Source organism: Vanellus vanellus, assembly GCF_965231255.1.
Source record: "Vanellus vanellus genome assembly, chromosome: 1".
Classification (NCBI taxonomy): domain Eukaryota; kingdom Metazoa; phylum Chordata; class Aves; order Charadriiformes; family Charadriidae; genus Vanellus; species Vanellus vanellus.
This window is the reverse complement of record NC_138905.1, coordinates 27,543,681-27,563,435: the sequence shown is the minus strand read 5'-3', so window position 1 is coordinate 27,563,435 and position 19,755 is coordinate 27,543,681. Positions and strand designations below refer to the sequence as shown.

General features: G+C 38.5%; 1 protein-coding gene across 1 annotated transcript in view; it reads right to left on the bottom strand.

Moving 5' to 3' along the window:
• ANKRD26 (ankyrin repeat domain containing 26) overlaps positions 1–19,755 on the bottom strand; it is a 62,495-nt gene that overhangs the window by 18,278 nt on the left and 24,462 nt on the right. The window contains exons 14-25 of the mRNA XM_082498613.1: positions 17,682–17,767; positions 15,009–16,004; positions 13,907–14,145; positions 12,911–13,060; positions 10,437–10,470; positions 10,070–10,208; positions 8,435–8,648; positions 6,087–6,270; positions 5,464–5,610; positions 3,327–4,280; positions 1,247–1,399; positions 95–270 (exon numbers count right to left, since the gene is read on the bottom strand). Coding sequence (XP_082354739.1) covers positions 95–270; positions 1,247–1,399; positions 3,327–4,280; positions 5,464–5,610; positions 6,087–6,270; positions 8,435–8,648; positions 10,070–10,208; positions 10,437–10,470; positions 12,911–13,060; positions 13,907–14,145; positions 15,009–16,004; positions 17,682–17,767 — 3,472 coding nt within the window. The remainder of the gene's footprint in view (positions 1–94; positions 271–1,246; positions 1,400–3,326; positions 4,281–5,463; positions 5,611–6,086; positions 6,271–8,434; positions 8,649–10,069; positions 10,209–10,436; positions 10,471–12,910; positions 13,061–13,906; positions 14,146–15,008; positions 16,005–17,681; positions 17,768–19,755) is intronic.

Below are 19,755 nucleotides of genomic sequence, written 5' to 3'. Positions count from 1 at the left end.
CAAAATCATGCATTAACTTGATGCAACAAGGCTACCCTGTTGTTTTCACACAATCCCAGAAAACGACAAACACCTTGCTTCACTATTCTCTTACCGCTGCACATGTTCTTCCAGTTGTTTTATAGTAGTAGTAGTCCCAGAAGATGCCAACAGGAGGTCCTGCAGTTTCTGGGAAGAGGCTATTACTTCTCTTTCCTTATTATCCAAGGCAGTCTTCAAGTCACGAACACAATGCTCAGACTGAAGGTGCTGTTCTTCCGACTCCCGCAGCTGTAAAATCACAGTAAGAATCCACAGTAGTCCGGTGAGCTTTTATATAGAGGAATCAACTGCTGCTGAAGAATTCAAGTACTGCACATATCTGCACATACCCTCTGCTCAAAGAACTGCAATCACTTTAAGTACATTCAAACCTTCACTTCTACTAGCAAATGAATACAAAATGTATTACTTCATCACCTTTTATACTGGCCTCTCCCATCCCTGCATTGATTTCCTATAGCATGGTTCTAAGCATCGACACTGCCCCTCCTACCCTTTTGAGTGACTCATGACACACTTTGTACCCACTTGTTTGCTCCTCTGCTGAAAATATGAATTAAAAAGCTCGTTATTCTCCAAAAATTAATTCCCAACTCCCTCATAAGGACATTGAAGATGATTTCTATTTCAGAAGTCCAGGACCCCTATACCTCAGTTTTCGTAAGACGACTGCAAAAGGTAGTCCCCACCTCAGAAAGTACCTTACAATTCACTCACAAGAAGGCTGCTTAAGGACAGCAAATTATAGCAGGGCCAAACAAGGCCCAAAAAAAAAAAAAAAGAAAAAGAAAAAAAAGCATATGCAGAATAAGTTACAAAAGCGTTCAGAATTGACATGTTACCCAGCAGCGGGGTGTAAGAGGGACAAAGCATAGACAGCACAAAAAAGCCCAAATGCAGCTGTCCAGTATTTCTATTGTTTTTCAGAAACCAGATAACCTGCTTTGCCAAACCAAACACAATAAGCTATAGACACATCAGTTTATTTTGCAAAGCAGATTAGCAAATACAAACCTTTGTCCAACTAAGGACACAGTGTCCTCCTGTCAAAGACATGGACGCTAATTTTATGAAACAGTGCAATTCATTCACACGTCATTAACTACATCCTCTTAAAGTTTTTTCTAGGGTTTTAGGACAACATTCACTCCTACTTTCAGTGGCCACCCTCAGATTTATTCATACAGTTACAGATATTATGTACCTTGGTTTTAACCTTTTCCAATTCCTTTTGTAAGCGTAGCTTGTCTTCCTCCAGGTCACTGCGGTAGCGTGTAGTAACTTCAAGTGAAGCTTCTGACATAGATTGCTTTTTAAGAGCGTCGGCAAGCTCTTGCTGCAGTTGTCTGACCATGCCCTAATGCAACAGTTAAATGAGCATGAAGAAAGTTGTAAGAACATGAAATATACCTTAACATTAACTTGATTATACAATTAGACCTGTATGCGGATTGAACTCAAAGGTATGAAATTTTGCCCGCCACCAGCAGGCACCTGCACGGACCATGACCTCTCTTCATCTTTCTCAGCTGAGCACCTCCAAACTATCAGCAGCTGTTCATGAGGATTTCTGTTTCCTAATACATAAAAAGGGCTCAGGTATTATTCTTCTTGGAAAAATACACAAGCACACACTGCAGTCATGTATTTTTTTTCTAACAAAACCCAAAGAAATCTGTTATGATGTAAGAGCCATAGTTTGACTGCAAATATTACTCTGATGACCAAAGGTAGGACTTTGTATTAGATCGTTCTTTGTTCTATTCCTCCATTATACAAATACAATTAAATGAATACATATATCTGAAAGCTCTTTTGAGATACACTTTAAGTATATGTTGAATCACATCCTCTTGCAGTCTTCTTACCGAGTTCATTTTAGAATAACAACTGCCTTTACACTGACGGATTAGGTTTACAAAAATCTGGATAGTTCATCTCTCTATATATCTCTAGTACCTTGAAAAGGAACCTGTTATTTTGGTAGTAAGAATACAAAGTAATTCACAGATTAAAATGACTGACAGAACTGCCAGAGTTCTCCCCCTGTCCCCTCCCCTCAAAAAAGTAACTGACAAATGAAAAATAAGGTCCTTATCTGTCACATGCAGATACTTACTCAAAGATTCTAGATTTATTATGAAGAAGGAAATGCAATTTTAAATCACTGTTCAAATCATTAAGGGCGACAAACCTCACACCAAAGTGTCTAAACACTGGATGTGATTAGTTCCTATTTTCCAGAAAGTAGAGGAAGATTAAACAACATGTGTAAGGCAACTTTTAAATCATTGCTCTACCTAGAATTGGTAGAATACTCTATCAATAGAGAAGACCCTGCCTACTCCTAGGAACGTATATAATAATGCATTCTCCCATTGCCTATAGCTTTTTCAACTGTCTACCTATTCCTCACTCCTACCCTGCCTTCATTCTCTTCCACCCTTTTTCTTGACAAAAACCATCTACATGCAGAAATGGGAGCAACACTTTGTTCATGCATGTTTGAACAAAATAAATTACGCTAGTGCTCTGCATAGGTGCATGTTTCATACTCATGTACTGTGTGAATCTGCAGAAAGACAGTTTAACCAATGTCCTAATGAGTCTTCCGTCCAGTTAATTAGTCTTTCACAGAGCCACAAAGAAAGAACACATTTGAATATGGCTACACATCATAAAAGAGAAGAGAAAGCTTAAGTCAGTGTCTGAAATGACCTTCTTGAGGAACAGGCAGGCCCCTTAGAACCCCCAAAACACATAAATTAACACCTGGACACTACTAATACTCTTCAGTGTTGATAGCAACTTATGGAGAAGAAATTTTTTTTTAATCTATAGGAGCTTAGCATAAACCCCATCACTTCACCTGTCTGCATCTTCATGCCTCAACGCTCGCATATTGGATAGTTCTTCCTTTTATACCACTCTTATTTGTGTCATCAGTGCAATACATCTATAAAAACCATCGAATAAATAAAACCATTCTATAGGGGATAAAATGGACTAAGGAAAAGAGATGAAAATAGTTCTAGAGAAGAATCACCTTTCTTGATCAAAGCTTAGACTTGGATACCTTTTTTCTGTTCTCTGCACAAATCTGAGCAGTAACATCCTGTTTTAGCTAAAATCTTCCACAATTCCAAGAGAAACAAAACAAACCAGAATAAATCAGCATTATTTGGTCCCATGCACATAACTTACATGTGGTACATTTTAGAAAAAAAAATAAAAAGTCAAGAACTGAAAAAGTTTAAATTGTTCTTTCCAAACATATACTTTACCTCTCTTTCTACTTTGTCAGTCTCATATTTAAAGACTTGTTCTCTTAAATCAGTACACTTGGAATTTAATTCCTTGTTTCTCTCTTCCACTAGGTAAACTTGCTTTTCGGTATCAGCTCTAAGTTTGTTAAAAATATCATTAAATCGATCCTGCACATCATTCACTACTTTTTCTTTGATGATCCCCTTGTTCTGCATATCTTCCAGTTGCTGACGGAGTAAAAGGTTTTCGCTCTGGAGCTGGGCCAACCGCTCCTGCATGGATTCCTGCTTTATCATAAATTTGCTTACTTGATCTTTCTCAAGTTGTCGAGCATGATCGCATTCCTTTGCCTGACACTGGGCTTGACTTAATTCTTTCTGTGTCATTTCTAAAAGCAATGTTTTTTCTCTGAGCGTTTGTTTCAACTGATGAAGCTCATTTTCTAGACTATTTGCTTTGCTTTCAGCTTTACTCAGCTGCTGAGACAAGCTCTTGTTGGTTTCTCGCACATCAGAGAGGTCATGATGGAGCTTGTCTTGCAAGCGAAGCCATTCATCACGTTCTCTCTGAAATGTTCGTTCGACATCACTTTTTGATGACTGATGACGTTCGAGTTCTTGAACAGTAGTGTTCAGGCGGGAACGAAATGATTCGATTTCTGTCTCTAGTCTGTCTTTGCTTTCTTTTGTCTGCTCAAGTTTGGAAGTTAGCACCGCAGATTCTGTCTTTAATAAGTTCAGCTGTCCATTATACTGAAAAACTGTTTGTGTTAAGGCTTCCTCATTCAGTTTAAGTTCCTTTTTGAGATCTTCATTTTTTTCTTTCAAGGTCTCATTTTCCTCTAAATATTTTCCTTCTTCCTCCTGGTGCCTAAGTCTTACTTGATCAAGTTCTAGTCTTAGCATAGCAATCTCATCTTGTAGTAACTGATTTTTGTACAACAGATCCTTTTCTCTCTCTGTGTCGGATTCCTGAATGACAAGGAACATTAATAAATAGCCAGTTGGGAAATGAATCTACAAAACCACCTCAGCATTAAAATGCATTTTAACATTTCTAATACTGAAGCATGACTTCAAAGATAAGAGTGAAATTTCAGGTAATACATAAGCTACTCTATGAACCCATGCCTGTGTACAATGTATGCACACAATGGAAACGTAACGTACCCTTAAGACCTAAATGAACATCCCAGATATACAGTGCCTTTTTTTTTGTTGTTCTTAAACCAGCAAACAAGTAATAAAAATATTTAAAGTATCTCAATTATAAAGCTTTTAAAATGACAGTGCTTTCTTGTGTGTGCATGCCTTTCAGGTTAATTTAGCTGTGTTACAAATCTCGTAAAAACAAGGCTAAAAGGGTATTTTCCTTCTCAAATGTCTTCTTAACACTTAACCCTTTGTTTTCCTGAATGTTAACTATACAACTCAATCATCCGTGGAATGCAAGTCTTGTATATTTCCTGCTCATTATATACGTAACTTTTTTCCAAAACCACATATTCACCCTACATTTATTGGGCAGCACAGCTGAGAACAAATGATTCTTCCAAGCACTGCACATTCTTAGTAAATTCAGTAAACTCTTTTAAAGATGTTTTTTTTGTACAGTGTTTATGATTTCTTTTTCTCTTCTAATTATTCTAACCCCTACAGAGAGTTTAACTCATTGCTGATATTCATTCATAAAATTTTAGTATGTGGATGTGGAAAAGAAAAGCACACTTGAAGAAAGTAAGTTTGATAAGGGAATAAGTAATTAAAAAACCAAATAACAGGAACACCAAGAGTCAGTGGTCCAACAACTTCCTGGTCAACCTTGACATAGGTAGGTAGGTGTTTCACTGCTATAAACCTTAAAAAGTGATGATAAAATGTCTATGAAATGAAAAATAACAGATAACTTAAACAGTGTAAATAGTGTCTCCTATTAGTTTCATACTTCCACATACAATTCAGGTACATACAGGACTGATGATGCTTTCCAGAACTTTTAAAGACAAAAAGGAAAACAGAAAAGATATTTACACAGTTAAGTTACACTGATAAACTGTAAATCTATCAAGAAGCTGAAAAAGTTATATAAGATTTATTATGACTTTAGAACTAACATGGTGAAATTTAATTAATTACAAAAAAAAAATCTGCTTACCTCTGAATTTTTTCCTATAGTTCTCCTTGTCTCTTCTTCTAGTTCCTTTTGTCTCCAAAGGTGGTTGTTCAAAATTCCTTCTTGCAGGGCTCTGGCACTCTTTTCCTGAGAGAGCTGTCTCTGTGTTTCATCACGCTCTTCTTCAACCTACAGTAATACAATTAAATTACTTGCATCCTAAGAAAAATCAGAGCTAGCAATATCTTCCCATTCTCCTTTGTATTCCGGCAAATATTTCTGCTCCCCCACAGTTATCATAATCCATCTATAAATAATATAGTCTAATTTTCTTCTGAAAAAATAAGAAACACAGAATGTTTTGTAGTAATTTAGAAAAATAACTCAAAGTCAGGTTTTGCCTGAAATACAAATGAAACCTAAATTTTGAAAAAGGAGAAAAGGAACTTGCAAAGAAAGGGGAGAAAAAAAAAAAAAAAAAAAAAAAAGAGAAAACCAGACCACTTGTGAACCAACTGTTCTCAACTGTCCTCAAAATTTCGCAATAGTTATCCAATGCCTCTTCCATGAACAAAGTACCTCCTTCTTTAGGCATACTGGAACTCAATGCCAATTAAAGGAAGCAGAAATAAGATGACAAGTGTTTAACTCGTTACTTAATATACCTGTTTCAAGAGCTTTCTCAGTGTTATTAGCTCCATTTCTAAATTCCTTGAGTGTAACTCAAGTTGCTGTTTCTCCTCCATCTCTTTACAATATTGATCTTCTTTCTTGCTGAGTTTTTCTCTTGTTTTCTCATATAGCGTTTCCACTCTGAGCCTCTTTTCCTCTTCTTGTTTCAAAGTAAATCTGAGATTAACAGAATATATGAGAAACTAAAGGACTGATATAAAAAGTAGGTATTCCACATTATCAACTTGCAGACAACTGAGACCATAAAAATGTTAAATCTTTTCAGATTTTGTATTTTTACTGTAATTTTTAACTTAAAAAATCCTAGCTTCCTTCCATTATCTATGGTATCAGTTGTACAAGATACAGAACTAATCTGTTGAGTGATTTATCATTTATTTGTAAGTAAGTTTATATAGGTAACTGTACAATAGTATACACATTTCTGATTTTTTAAAAATCATATTACAGAGACATCATTCAAAAGGAATTTGTTGTCTTATCAGATCAAAGCATCATAAACTTTTACTGTTATTAATATATATTTTCATAATATGCTGAGCATTGCCTACACATTATGGATTCAATGATTGCAAGTAATACCGACGAAGCAGTGCACCACTTATCTGCGACAGACCAAACAATTTTTTAGAAAGTCTTCTGTAAATCTAAAACAACTGCTGACCATAGGAAGAGTAAGCAGTTTCTATTTACTCAAGAATGAGGTCAGTGTTCAAAAACAGATTTAGAAATGCATAGGGTTTATGCTTAATACAATTAAAAATAGTTTTAAACCTCAATGGATCTGCATCTGGGAGAAACAACAGCAATATAATTTTGAAGCTAATTTATAATGAAAGTCTTAGGGAATGTCAACTTCTTTACTCACTGAAAAAAATCAGCAATAAGCACCAACATGGTAAAAAACGGTCCATGGTATGTCCACAGTACCCAAACAGGAAAGCAGGTTTTTGTTTGATAATTATTCTGAATATTTTTCTGATATCCTTGCAATGTTCATCAAGAAAAAAATAATCAAGTATTAAGATAAGGAAAGAGCTGCCAATTGAAAATCTGCTTTAGAAATTCTGCAAAACAAGTACCAGCAATGACTAATAAATTATTCAAAAGACTGACAGTAACATTTGTATTTGAACAGTTTATATTGCAAGGAAAAAGGTTTACAAATAATTTTTAGTGCAATTTCACAAAAAGTATAGCTTTTAAAAGTGTAAAGTTAGCATTGCTTTAAGAACTTATTTAGAATGAAAATATTAATTCTTTGTAATTGATAGATATTTGAGAATTTTGAAAAATAGTTGGAGTCAAATCCAGGGCAAGTTGGGACTGGCTTTGTCTTCCTCACAACCCTCTTCCACATACTGGAAGGCACAACTCCTTGAAGCTCAGTTCCCTCATCCTCTCCCTCACAGGGCTGGTGCTCCTGCTCCCTCACCAGCTTGGTAGCTCTCTGCTGTACTTGCACATACCAATTAAGATCTCTCTTGTACTGGGAGGCCAAAAATTAGACCCAGTGCTCTAGACACAGTTCAGCAAGTGCTGAGTAGAGGTGGATAATCATTCCCCCAATCTCCTGGGTCTGCTGCTCTTAATATAGCTCAGAATGCTGTTGGCTGCCTCAGCTGCCAGCTCATACTGGCTCATGTTGAGCTTTTTCTCTGCCAAGACCGCCAGGGCCTTCTCAGCAAGCTCCCCAGACAGGCCATCTCATGGTACATCATCACAAGGGGATCTTCCTTCCCAAGTGCAGGGCTTTGCATGTGTTCTTGCTGAATTTCATACAGTGCCTGCTAGCTGCTCTTGTCTGAAGTGATGACAACAGCAATGAAAAACCTCACACCACCCAGGTCTAGCTCAGGAGTATGGGGAAGGGAGCAATCCCCAATTTGACCTTCAAATAAAAAAAAAAAAACAAGCAAGCAAGCAAATGCTCTAAGCTCTGTTCTGAGTTGCACTCTGAGGAGTTACCAGAATTCCTAATATTATACACCACCAGAAGCTGCAAAGACAAAATTAAAAAAAAAAAAAAACACAACACATATCTCATAAATCTCTCTTATAATTCTCATTTTCCCATACGTACTCTCTTGTTCTCTTGTATTGCTATTAAAAAAAGAGTTAAAACAACATCCAGAAGATTTTATATCCAAGCCTTTCTCCCCCCTGACATTATGTCCCTTATAGCATAACTTGTCCACAGGATTCAAAAAACTCAAACCCCGAACAAGAGAAACTTCTCATCCTACTGCCTGTACCATCAGCATCTTCTGAACACGAATAGTGACAAGATAACACATTATCAGAATGCAAGGTTACATACTTAAGGCTTTGGATATCACTTTTCCATTCCACTTCTTGGTGAGCCAATATGGATTTCAAATCTTGAGTCTCTTCCGCTATTAATTGTGACGACTCCTTTTCACTTTCCAATTTCCTTACTTCTCTCCAGACAGCTGTATACCGATTTCTTTCACGTTCTATTATCTGTTCATATTCAAGAAGTATGTTTTGAATCTTCAACAAAACAGCAGAACCTGTTTGGAGATAGAAATGGCACAGAGCTGCACATATGCTCAAATACTTTCCAATGTATAAATTATTTAATGCTTTGCTGTACTGGGTGTAGGTGGCAAGGTTTTGGTAGCGGGAAGACTGCAGGTAGCGGGGAGGTCTCTGTGAGAAGAGGTTGGGTGTTGCCCTGTGCAGACACAGCCAGTTCCAATGGACCCACCACAGGGCACAGCTGAGCCTTTCAGCCATGCTGGTGGCACCTCAGGGAAAACATATTTAGGAAAGGGCAAAAACACCACACAGGCAGAGGAGGAAGGGGAAAAGAATGTGAAAAACAGCCCTGTGAACACCCAGGCAGTGAAGAAGTAGGGGGAGGAGGTGCTCCAGGTGCCAGAGCAGAGATTCCCCTGCAGCCCATGGAGACACCATGATGGAGCAGATACCACAATGCAGCACTGTGGAAGACCCCATGCCAGAGCAGGTGGATATTTCCAGAAGGACCTGCAGCCCATGGAGAGCCCAGGCTGGAGCAGATTTTCCCTGAAGGACTGCAGGCCACAGAAGGACTCACACTGGATCAGGGGAAAAGTGTGAGGAAGAAGGAGCAGCAGAGGGAAACTGCAATGTCCTGACTGCAAACCCCTGCCCTCCTGCGCTGCTTGGGCAGGGGTAGGGGAGTCAGGAGTAGAGTGAAGTTGACCTTGAGAAGGGGGTGGTGGGAAGGTGTTCTTTTTTTTTTTTTTTGTCTTTGTTTCTCACTATCCAAATCTATTTTAATTGGCAACAAATTAAGTTAAGTTTCCCCCACATGAAGTCTGTTTTGCCTGTGACAGTAACTGGTTAGTGATAGCCCTGCCTTTGTACTGATCCTTGAGCTTTTTCACCCTATTTCATCCTGTTGAGGAGCGCAGTGAGAGCACAGCTGGGTGGGAGTTTGGTCTTTAGCCAAGTTTAACCCTTGCCTAACAAAATTTTAGCATAGGTTAATAGGCGTCTTAAGTGATGCTTATATTTATAGAGTGCTATGTGTATAAATGCAAGCATCTTACCACAGCTGATTCTATATACATACATATCTAAGCAAAGCTGTTATTTTGCTGCACTGTCTGTCATGAGCTATTGAGACGTTACAAAGAAGAAAAAGAAGCTCTTGCTAACTTTTGATGACAGCATTAGAGAGAGCTAAACTGTACTTTGCAATAACCTTCTTCTCCAGCTCTGAGCAGCCAGAGAACCAATGGTGAAGTAAGGCATGTTTGCTGACAATACAAGCAGACATCTGAGGTTAGGTGAGATAATTTCACACCTTTTGAGGGGGATCTCTAATCATAAAGAAATATTAGACTGAAATATAAAACTAAAATACCTAGGAGTGCATACAAAGAAATCATGTTTTAAAAGAGGAACTTGTAACAGCTGAAGACAAAGTGACTTGAAAACATACCCGTATGATCCACACTAAGCTGTTCTAACAGCAACATTGCCTCCTTATAGGTTGAAGTTGGTAATTCAACATCCTCTGAAGTTGTGTCAGACGAGTGAGTTAAATCAAGGTCATCAGTTACATCCATTTGTATGCTGACCTACAACAACACAGTATTTTCTGATACAATTATATAGTACTACAGGTCATTGCAAATGCATAAATGATTCATTCTCTCATTCACAGTCCATAGATTTGGCTTAAATATGATGAAGCTGCATACTAGCAGCAATTTGTGCATCTTCTTGATTACTACGTAAATGCTCTTTCCATCTAAGTGATTAAAAGCTGATACAAATTCTTTATCAAGAAACTAATTTTACAGTACCTTGTTTTTTTCAATCCCTGTTTTTGCTGCAGGTCTGGAAAACAGAAATATACTTCAGTACCAGAATGCTTATATTGCATTATAAACAATATCTAAAGTCGCTCTAAAAACTTAATTTCGGAAGTGAATTAAACTAAAATTTAATATAAGAATTTTGTTAGATGTAGTTGAAAACTGAAAAAAATTGTGTATTATTATGTCTATTGGAAGGCTATTTTTTCCACAAGCTATTCAGCAAATAGTTGAAATAACTGTTCTCTGCACTTCACTCACAGTGATAGGAATCCTACAGCTACAGATATGTAGATACACAGATACACAGTTATGTGCATTCCCTGTTTAATAGTAGAGGTTTAGCTCTCTTCAGTGTTGAGAATCCTTCTCTTACAGGTCAAAGAACTGTAATTTTGGATTCTCTAGTGTACTGGGTCTGGCTGGGATGGAATTAATTTTCTTCATAGCAGCCCACACTGTGCTGCATGTTACATTTCTGACCAAACCAGTATTGATAACACACCAATGTTATAGTTATTGCTGAACAGTGATTGTATAGTGTCAACACCTTCTGCTTCTCGTTTTGCCTCCCACACAAGTAAGTTCAGGGTGGGCAAGAAGTCAGGAGGGGACACAGCTGGAAAAAAAAAAAAAAAAAAGGCAGAAAAACCTGAAATGCCTGAAGTGAAAGAGCAATTTTGCTCTTTTTATGTCTCTGCCTTTTTAAAAATACAGAATCATTGAATGGTTTAGGTTCGAAAGGACCTTGAAAATCATCGAGTTCCAACCCCCCTGCCATAGGCAGGGACACCTCCCACTAGACCAGGTTGCCCAAGGCCACGTCCAGCCTGGCCTTGAACACCTCCAGGGATGGGGCCTCAATAACATCTCTGGGCAACCTGTTCCAGTGCCTTACCACGCTCAAAGTGATGAACTTCTTCCTACTGTTCAATCTGAACCTGCCCTCTTCCAGTTTAAAGCCATTCCCCCTCGTCCTATCGCTACATGCACTAGTAAAAAGTCCTTCCCCAGCTCTCCTGTAGGCCCCCTTTAGGTACTGGAAGGCCGCAATAAGGTCTCCTCGGAGCCTTCTCTTCTCCAGGCTGAACAGCTCCAACTCTTTCAGCCTCTCCTCATGGGGGGGGTGTTCCAGCCCTTGGATCATCCTCGTGGCCCTCCTCTGGACACGCTCCAGCAGGTCCACGTCCTTCTTATGTTGAGTACTGCATCCAGCTCTGGAGTCCCCCAGGTAGGGTCTCACGAGAGTGGAGTAGACCTTTGATCTGCTGACCACACTTCTTTTGATGCAGCCCAGCATACAGTTGGCCTTCTGGGCTCCAATTGCACATTGCTGGCTCATGTTGAGCTTCTCATCAATCAGCACCCCCAAGTCCTTCTCCTCAGGGCTGCTCTCCAGCCATTCCCTGCCAAGCCTGTATTTGTGCTTGGGATTCCCCCGACCCAGATGCAGTTTAACAAGGCCAAGTTCAAGGTCCTACATGAGCTTGACGCAGGCCCACCTCTCCAGCCTGTCCAGGTCCCTGTGGATGGCATCCCTCCCCTCGAACGTGTCTACCCCGCCAAACAGCTTGGTATCATCGGCAAACTTGCTGAGGGTGCACTCGACCCCACTGTCCATGTCGCCAACAAAGATGTTGAACAGTACAGGTCCCAGTACCGACCCCTGAGGAATGCCACTCATCACTGCTCTCCACTTGGACATCGAGCCGTTAACCGCAACTCTTTGAGTGTGACCATCCAACCAGTTCTTTATCCACCGAGTGGTCCATTTATCAAATCCATGTCTCTTCAATTTAGAGACCAGGATATCGTGTGGGACAGTGTCAAACACTTTGCACAAATCCAAGTAGATGACATCAGTTGGTCTTCCCTTGTCCACTGCCGCTGTAACCCCTTCGTAGAAGGCCACCAAATTTGTCAGGCATGACTTGCCCTTGGTGAAGCCATGCTGGCTGTCACCAATCACCTCCTTGTTTTCTACGTGCCTCAGCAGAGTTTCCAGGAGGATCTGCTCCATGATCTTGCCAGGCATAGAGGTGAGACTGACTGGCCTGTAGTTCCCTGGGTCTTCCTTGTTTCTCTTTTTGAAAATAGGGGTTATGTTTCCCCTTTTCCAGTCAGCAGGAACCTCACCAGACCGCCACGACTTCTCAAATATGATGGCTAGTGGCTTAGCGACCTCATCTGCTAGTTCCCTCATATATATTTATGCACGTGCACACACTCGGGTAGTTATTCAGAATTTGTGCACATCTGACCTTCACATTAACTTCACTAGTATGTTCAAAGCACACTAAGCAAAAAGGAAGTGTTTTTGAATACAAAGGTCATCAGGTAGTGTTGTCACATAAAACAACAAGAATCATTGTTCACATCAGGTGTACAAACTTACCTTTAGCCTTCAGGTCAATTTTTATCATTAAGCAAGTTTTATTTATAACATTGCTTATATTCAGTACCTTCCTTCATCTTGAGATGTTTCACTGAAAGTGCTATCATCCAGTTCTTGAAAATGATCCCCACTGGCAGAGCTCATCTGCTGATTAGCCTTCTGCTTGGAAGTCTGTCTTTTATTTTTCTTTGCAACTTTGGCATTCAGGGCAAATTTACTACATTAAACAGAAAGGAAAAAAAAAAATTTGCCAACTGAGTAGCTTTATAGAAAATATCTCTGTGAAACTGACATACTTAAGAGGATGTCCAGAAATAACTGACATGAAAAATATCTATGATAAAACACAGACTTGACTCCAACGATCGCGGAAGATACCGAAGTATTTAAAAAAAACTTCCTCTAGGAACAAAGAGGAAATGCAGAACCTGAGCTAGATTCAGGTAAGCTGGAACATATCTAATATCCCCATTAGAGGAAGTATATAGAGCAGAGATTCCTTTGAAGGACAGATAGGAAAAAAACTCCTGCTTCGGGTTACATAAAAATATCTGTGCCTTCTTCAAACTCTTGAGATCGGTTTGGTACTATCGTCTTTTATCTTTTCCTAACAAAGAGCATCTGAATTTAATGAAAAGGAAAACACCAACTGCATGGAGATCACTAAAATCACCTAGAGAATGGAGAAAGCAAAGTAAACTGCAAGTTCCTACTTTTCTTTTCTGGATGGCCATTTCCTACAAAAATAACTGGTTTTTGCAGTCTTGAACTCTGGTTTCGAAGACAAGTTTTGCCTTAGGATTGACAAGGAAATCTACAGGAATTTGGTTTCTCTCTCTTTTTTTTTTTTTTTTTTTTTATTTTAAAGCAGGGTATAAATTTGAACCTCCATTATGAGCTTAGTTTTTTCCAAAAATGTTTTGTTTCTTATATGTTTGAAAAGCAGTGCTCAGTATGGCTTTCAACACTGAGGAAACTACTTCAAGTACTATAATAGTAGAAAACCTAAAAGATACTTAAGTAGTACTACAAATAAGAATTAGAGATTATTTCCTTAGTTTACCCTTTCATTGGCATTTTAATCAATTTTGATCTCTCCTCAGATGAAAAATTCTTTTTGTCTTTTTCTTCTATAGTGTTTTCATTTTCCATTTTCAAACAGTCATCCTTCTTTAGAGTAAGCCTTTGTTTCATTTGCTGATCAGTTATGTTGCCTGGTGGTGTATTAAATTTATCAAGATCTTCCTGTTTTGCCACCGCCTGTATTTTGAGACATCTTTCTTTGCTTTTTTCCTTCTCGACCTACAAAAAGAAAGTTAAGCTTCATATATTTCTCAGTATTTCTAGAAGAGAGAAACACCGTATCCAAAATTGAATTCAAGGTTTACCTCTGAAATAATGTAAAGTGAAAAAATGTTTTTAATTCATATAGAGAAGCATTTTTACAAAATTATAGTACAAAGTGTATTAAGTCGTTGAAAGTACTTTGAATTCACTCATGATTACAGAGATGAAAAAAACATAGCCCTTGGAAAGAAAATAATAGTGTATCTTAAAACATGAAAAACAAAAAAGTGAAAGCATTACTGATGGACAAAGAGTTAGAAGGACGGCACAATGTTAGTAGTAAAACCACAGAAAATAAATCAAGTGGAAGTGTGCTGGTATAATACTTCCTGGGGTAGAAGGGGGGATATTTAAAAAAAAAAAAAAAAAAAAAAAAAAAAAAGATTCCAAACACACAAGCAAAAATTGTTTCACAGCAAACAGGAATTTTAGCAAAGGGCAATGAGGACACACCATGCGGAAATCACAGCAAATGAATAGATCAGTCAAGACCCTGTTCAGAAGCTATTTTCATTCTTTGATTCAGAATCAGAACTGATATAGTTGCGTGCATTTCTTTTTATGGCAATGTAGTGATAACTACTTACACTGGAACTGAGTGCCACCTATTGTTAAACTGGAACAATAATGCATTCTGTTTTCCAAAAATGGGGAAAAGGACAACTCTCCACTGCTCTTTACTCATAAGTAATGTATTTCCATTGAAATAAAAAGCAATTTGCACAAAACATCATCCCTTAATGATGAATAGCTAAAATGAACAGGACCATTGATATGGAGAAAGACTAAAGAATAAGGAGTAGCAGGTGAACTTCTACCTCTTTTTGCAGCTGTACCTTCTCTTTCTCCAAAGCCAGGAATACTATTTGCAGCATTCCTACCTTACTCTTAAATCTTTCCATATCTTGTTTTAGCTCTTCATCAAGGTTCCTTTTCAGCATGCCACACGATAGCTGAGCATTTGCAAAAAGACTTTTGATTTCTGTTTCTCCTATTTTATTATCGTCAATAAGGCAGTCCCTGGGAACATCACCATAAAATCCAGAGTCTTTTCCAAGTTTCCTTTCTGTTACAAAAAGTGCATTTTCATCATTGGTAGAAACAGGTCTTATTTTAGGAAGAATATTAGAAACGTCATCCAAAATACTTGTTTTTAAGCTATGTCTCAGGGAGTATTCAGGACTTCCCTCTACATTTCTACTACTCGCATTTTCATTCTCTCCCATTTCCACAGCAGGCATTTTCTTTCCCTCTCCTTTTGCTAGAGGCACCTTTGTAGTATCTGTATCATTTGTGCTATCTTCTTCATCTGTACTCCAGGTATCTTCCGCGTTTGCATTTAAGTTATTTTGATCAGGAAGGACACCGAGATTCGGAAATACAATTTCCATTTTGGGTACTTTTCCACCTAGCATAAGTTTAGTATCTCCAAATTCACCTTTACTTTCTAACTTATTACTTGATTCTGTTGCACGAGATGAAACAATATGGGAACTCTTCAATTCTTCACTGAAGCCATCTTCCAACATTTCTTCCACAAGGGAAGTAGTTTTCCCAGTTTCATTAATTTCACCAAACAGCTGCTTCAGCTCTGCTGTAATGTTTTTAAAATTTGTTTTCAATTCCCTTTTCTCATTTTCAACCCACATTCTTTCATATCTTTCTTCCCAAGGTTTTGGACTTAACTGCTTGGCAGCACTGCGCGATTCCTCGTTTTCTGCTAGGGCTTCCTGATGTGAAATTTCTGCTTTGTCAGTCTGATTTTCACGTGCTGCTTGTTCTATCAAGTTGATAGTTTCTAAAATACATTTATCCTTAAGTAAACAGGTACAGACAGAAAGATTACCAAGAAAAAGGAAGTTACAGTTAATCTAGGTAATTTCTGTTGCAAACTCATCCTATCATATAACACAAATAATAGAAATAAGACATTTTGAAAGCAAGTTTTATAATAAAAATCAAGGGATACTAAATTAAAAGTTCACTGGATCATCCTTTTCTTAAAAATAAAATAACTTACTTTAGAGACAACAGGTTTTTCTTGGCTTAGATTTGTCTGGACATTAGGGTTGCTTTTACCTTTCAGCCTGCCTGCTTTCTGTAACCGGTGACATTTGTCACAAAACATTTTTTTTTTTTTTCCACATTTTATTGCTTTATTTTTGATTATAACTGCCTAAATTTTCTCACCCTCCTCTCTCTATTATTCTTTACTGTTTGGCACTTCACAGTCCCCTACCAGCTAAGCTAATACAATGTGAATAAACACAAGCAGCTTTTTACTGTCCACCACACAAATAATTGGCTAAGTTAGGACTATTTCTTCACCCAAGATACAGAAATATTAAATTCCATTCCAAGCTCCAAAGAAAAGCATTTATTAGGGAAACCTGTCCATTCCTTACCTCATCTCAAAAATCAGGAACCAAAGCTTGTACGAAAATCGTACCATGCCTCAACCACACACAGTCTCCTCACGTTCCTGGCCCCATGCTCTGTTCCTCAACGGTTCTGACTGCTCCTGTTATGTCATATTCCTCCCAACATGCTCCCTCCCCACATGCAACCTTAGCTCGTGGTGCCTTCTAAACAGGGTCTGCAGCCTTGGTGTCCCAATGGGCTACGACCATCCAACCCCTTGCTCTCTTTTCTCATTAGCCAGTCCCTTTTCTCCCTCTGCAAAAATTCCTCTGTTCAGAACAAGGAAGGAGCACCTCAGCCAGCTACCATCTGTCTCAGCCTCTCCATTCCCAAGTTCATTGCCCAATTACTACCACCTTCCAATAGGCTTAAGTTCTGTGCTCTGCCTGTTAAAATTAAGCATGCCCCTCTTTCACGGTGCCTGAGTGTGGGGTGGAAATAGCTCCACTGTCCCTTGAGGTGTTACAGAAGACTCCAGACCCCTCTATCCAGCACTGTCCTCTGTGCCCAACACAAACAAGATGCCTGCCTTATTCTCCTCTAGAATGCCCTCTGAAAAAAAAAAAAAAAACAACCCCTTTTCAAACACTTATTAACATGGCCAAACAAGTGCTTACTTTGCAGAGGCAGAGAAACATCAGAAAGGTCACCAAATGTCAAGCTTTTTGTTTGATCGTTCTCTTACAAAGAGGAAGATCAGGCATGTTTAATCAAACAGTTCAAGCATATTATAGACAAATCTCCCTCTTCATTTGAATGTGCATTTTGCATAAGGGAAAAAATGCATTTGACCGCGCTGTTTCTCAGCACTGTACAAAAGGAAAAAAACTGGTCAAAATTTAAGCAAACCAGCTGGAAACAAATCAGCATAACAGCAAGTATCCAACATAATGACGATTTTACCCCACCATAAGAAGATTGCATCCAACTTTACTGCAGACTATAATACAACCTTCATCTACAGGACTCTACCTTCAACATTATTCACTGCCTGGTAAATCTTCTTTACCTTAATGTATAATACAATTTACCAATTCAGACCCTAATTCAAAATATTTGGTTTTACATACCTGCACCCCATAGGTTTCAATGGTATCCTTGATGTCGTCTTTTTCAGCTGATGATGACATATGAAAAGTAGATCCTGAGGACTCACCTACAGTGAAAACCACGTATTTTTATAACGAGCATGACTTAATGCTACTTATTTACAGCTAGAGCGCATCTTGAATCACATTTGTGAGAAAAATCTTAACAAAAAATAACACATCCTCTCAAATTTGTGAGCTCCTAGAGAGAGAATTATCGTAATACAGATTTAAGATGCATCTGTGTGAATTCCTTTCTCCCAGGGCATTTTACTTCTTAATGCATAAAGGAAATTTGCTGAAAACCACTATAGAAGGTCACAAATAAACCATTCCTGTTTCTTAAAGGTGGGTCATCTCTCTCTCTCATACCTCTCTCTGCCTCTCATGGCACACACTGTGTGCCATGCAGCAACTAGCTACCTACCTCCAGCAATTGGCTACCTTCCTCCAGCAATTTTAATTTCCCTATTTGTAGTGCACAGAAAATCACAAGCAACGAAATCACAGGCTTGAAATCTTTAAGGCCCCAGCTTTAAACCATGTGAGAAACAAATCTGTCTCCAGACCTGGATCTGGACTGAGTATTTCAGTCAAACTGCTGCTTCATCTGCTATAGAAGATATGGATGGGACACTGAACAAGAGAGGCTGGCTTGTGAAATGTTGAGAAACAACCCATGATCTGGACGTTTCACTTCTACTCTTGAAAAATGGATTCCACCCTTTCCTCTCTCAGAATTTCTAAGTAATATTGGACAGGTCACAAACTCCTCAGAAGCAGTCACTAAGTCTGGGCTCCCCATTATGGGGTGCCTACCTTGAATCTCTGCTACATCTGAGAATTGGACTCCACATAGTCCCAGAAACAACTTCGAAACAGCAACTCATTGTCATTTTTTGTGTGGAAGGCGCAATGAACACTTTAAAGTATCAAGTATCCAGAAAGAAACAAGTCCCAGCATCTCAAGTGTGGCATCTAAAAACAGCGATGGAGGCTTTTCACCTTAATCACTCTGCACCTCCTTTTCTGCTCCATAATTCTATAGTTTCTACGCAATAGCCTCCTTATACACAAAACTTCACTGCTAAAGAGGGACACAATATTCTATTCTTCCTACAAAATTGAGCAACACAGGGAGAAAACAGATATCATCATAAAAATATAAAAGGGCCCAGTATTAATGAGCCACAGCCAATGTCACTTCTGGCATTTTCTGCTTTAGGTGACTCTCTTTGCAAGCTTTCATTTCTTGAAAGTGATTACATTAGATACAAGCTTACAACTCATACGTCTGCATTGGAAATCTGGGCTCCTCAGTCATAGAGGTCTCCAGCGGTCAATTCTAACCTTAAGTTACACAGTGTGAAATAATAACCTTCTCTTCCCACCTCAATCTCTGGTGGGTGCAATTTCCTAGATTTTTTTGTAAATTTGTTTTTTGGGTATTTTAGCACAAGGCATTTCCCAACACACATTAGTGGGTTGACTGCACTTATTTCACGGAGTTGTTACGAAGATCTATTGATGACTATGATGCATTTCAGACAGTTTTAGGGGTATTAAAGAAAATAATAACAACACTAATCAATGATTATCTAAGGATAGTTTTCTATAATGAAAACAGGCATTTTTCCCTTTTTCTTGTTTTTCAAGATCACAGAGTAGATTTAGCCTTTACTGATGCTTGTAGATATCCCAATACCAAGCTGTTTGTGCAGATGAAAGTTCCAACCAGCATTAGAAATAGTGGATAGATGTGCTGGAGGTCAAGGAACATTTGTAGATAGCACCACAGAAGGTACTGTAGAGAGTGTCATAAATTATCAATACCAAGATGCTTAGAGTAAGTAAATGCTTAGCTCCTATACAAATAACCTCCATAATTTGGAGATCAACATCTTCCTTTTCTCCAATAGTTATGCATAGCTTTTGTAAATGGGTCCTTATCCCTCTTACTAGAATTGTAATGTGACTGGATAATTTGAACCATCAAGTCCCTCCCTCGTTGAGCATACAGTTCTGGGAGTGCAAACTAAAAGGGGTAGCCAGAAGC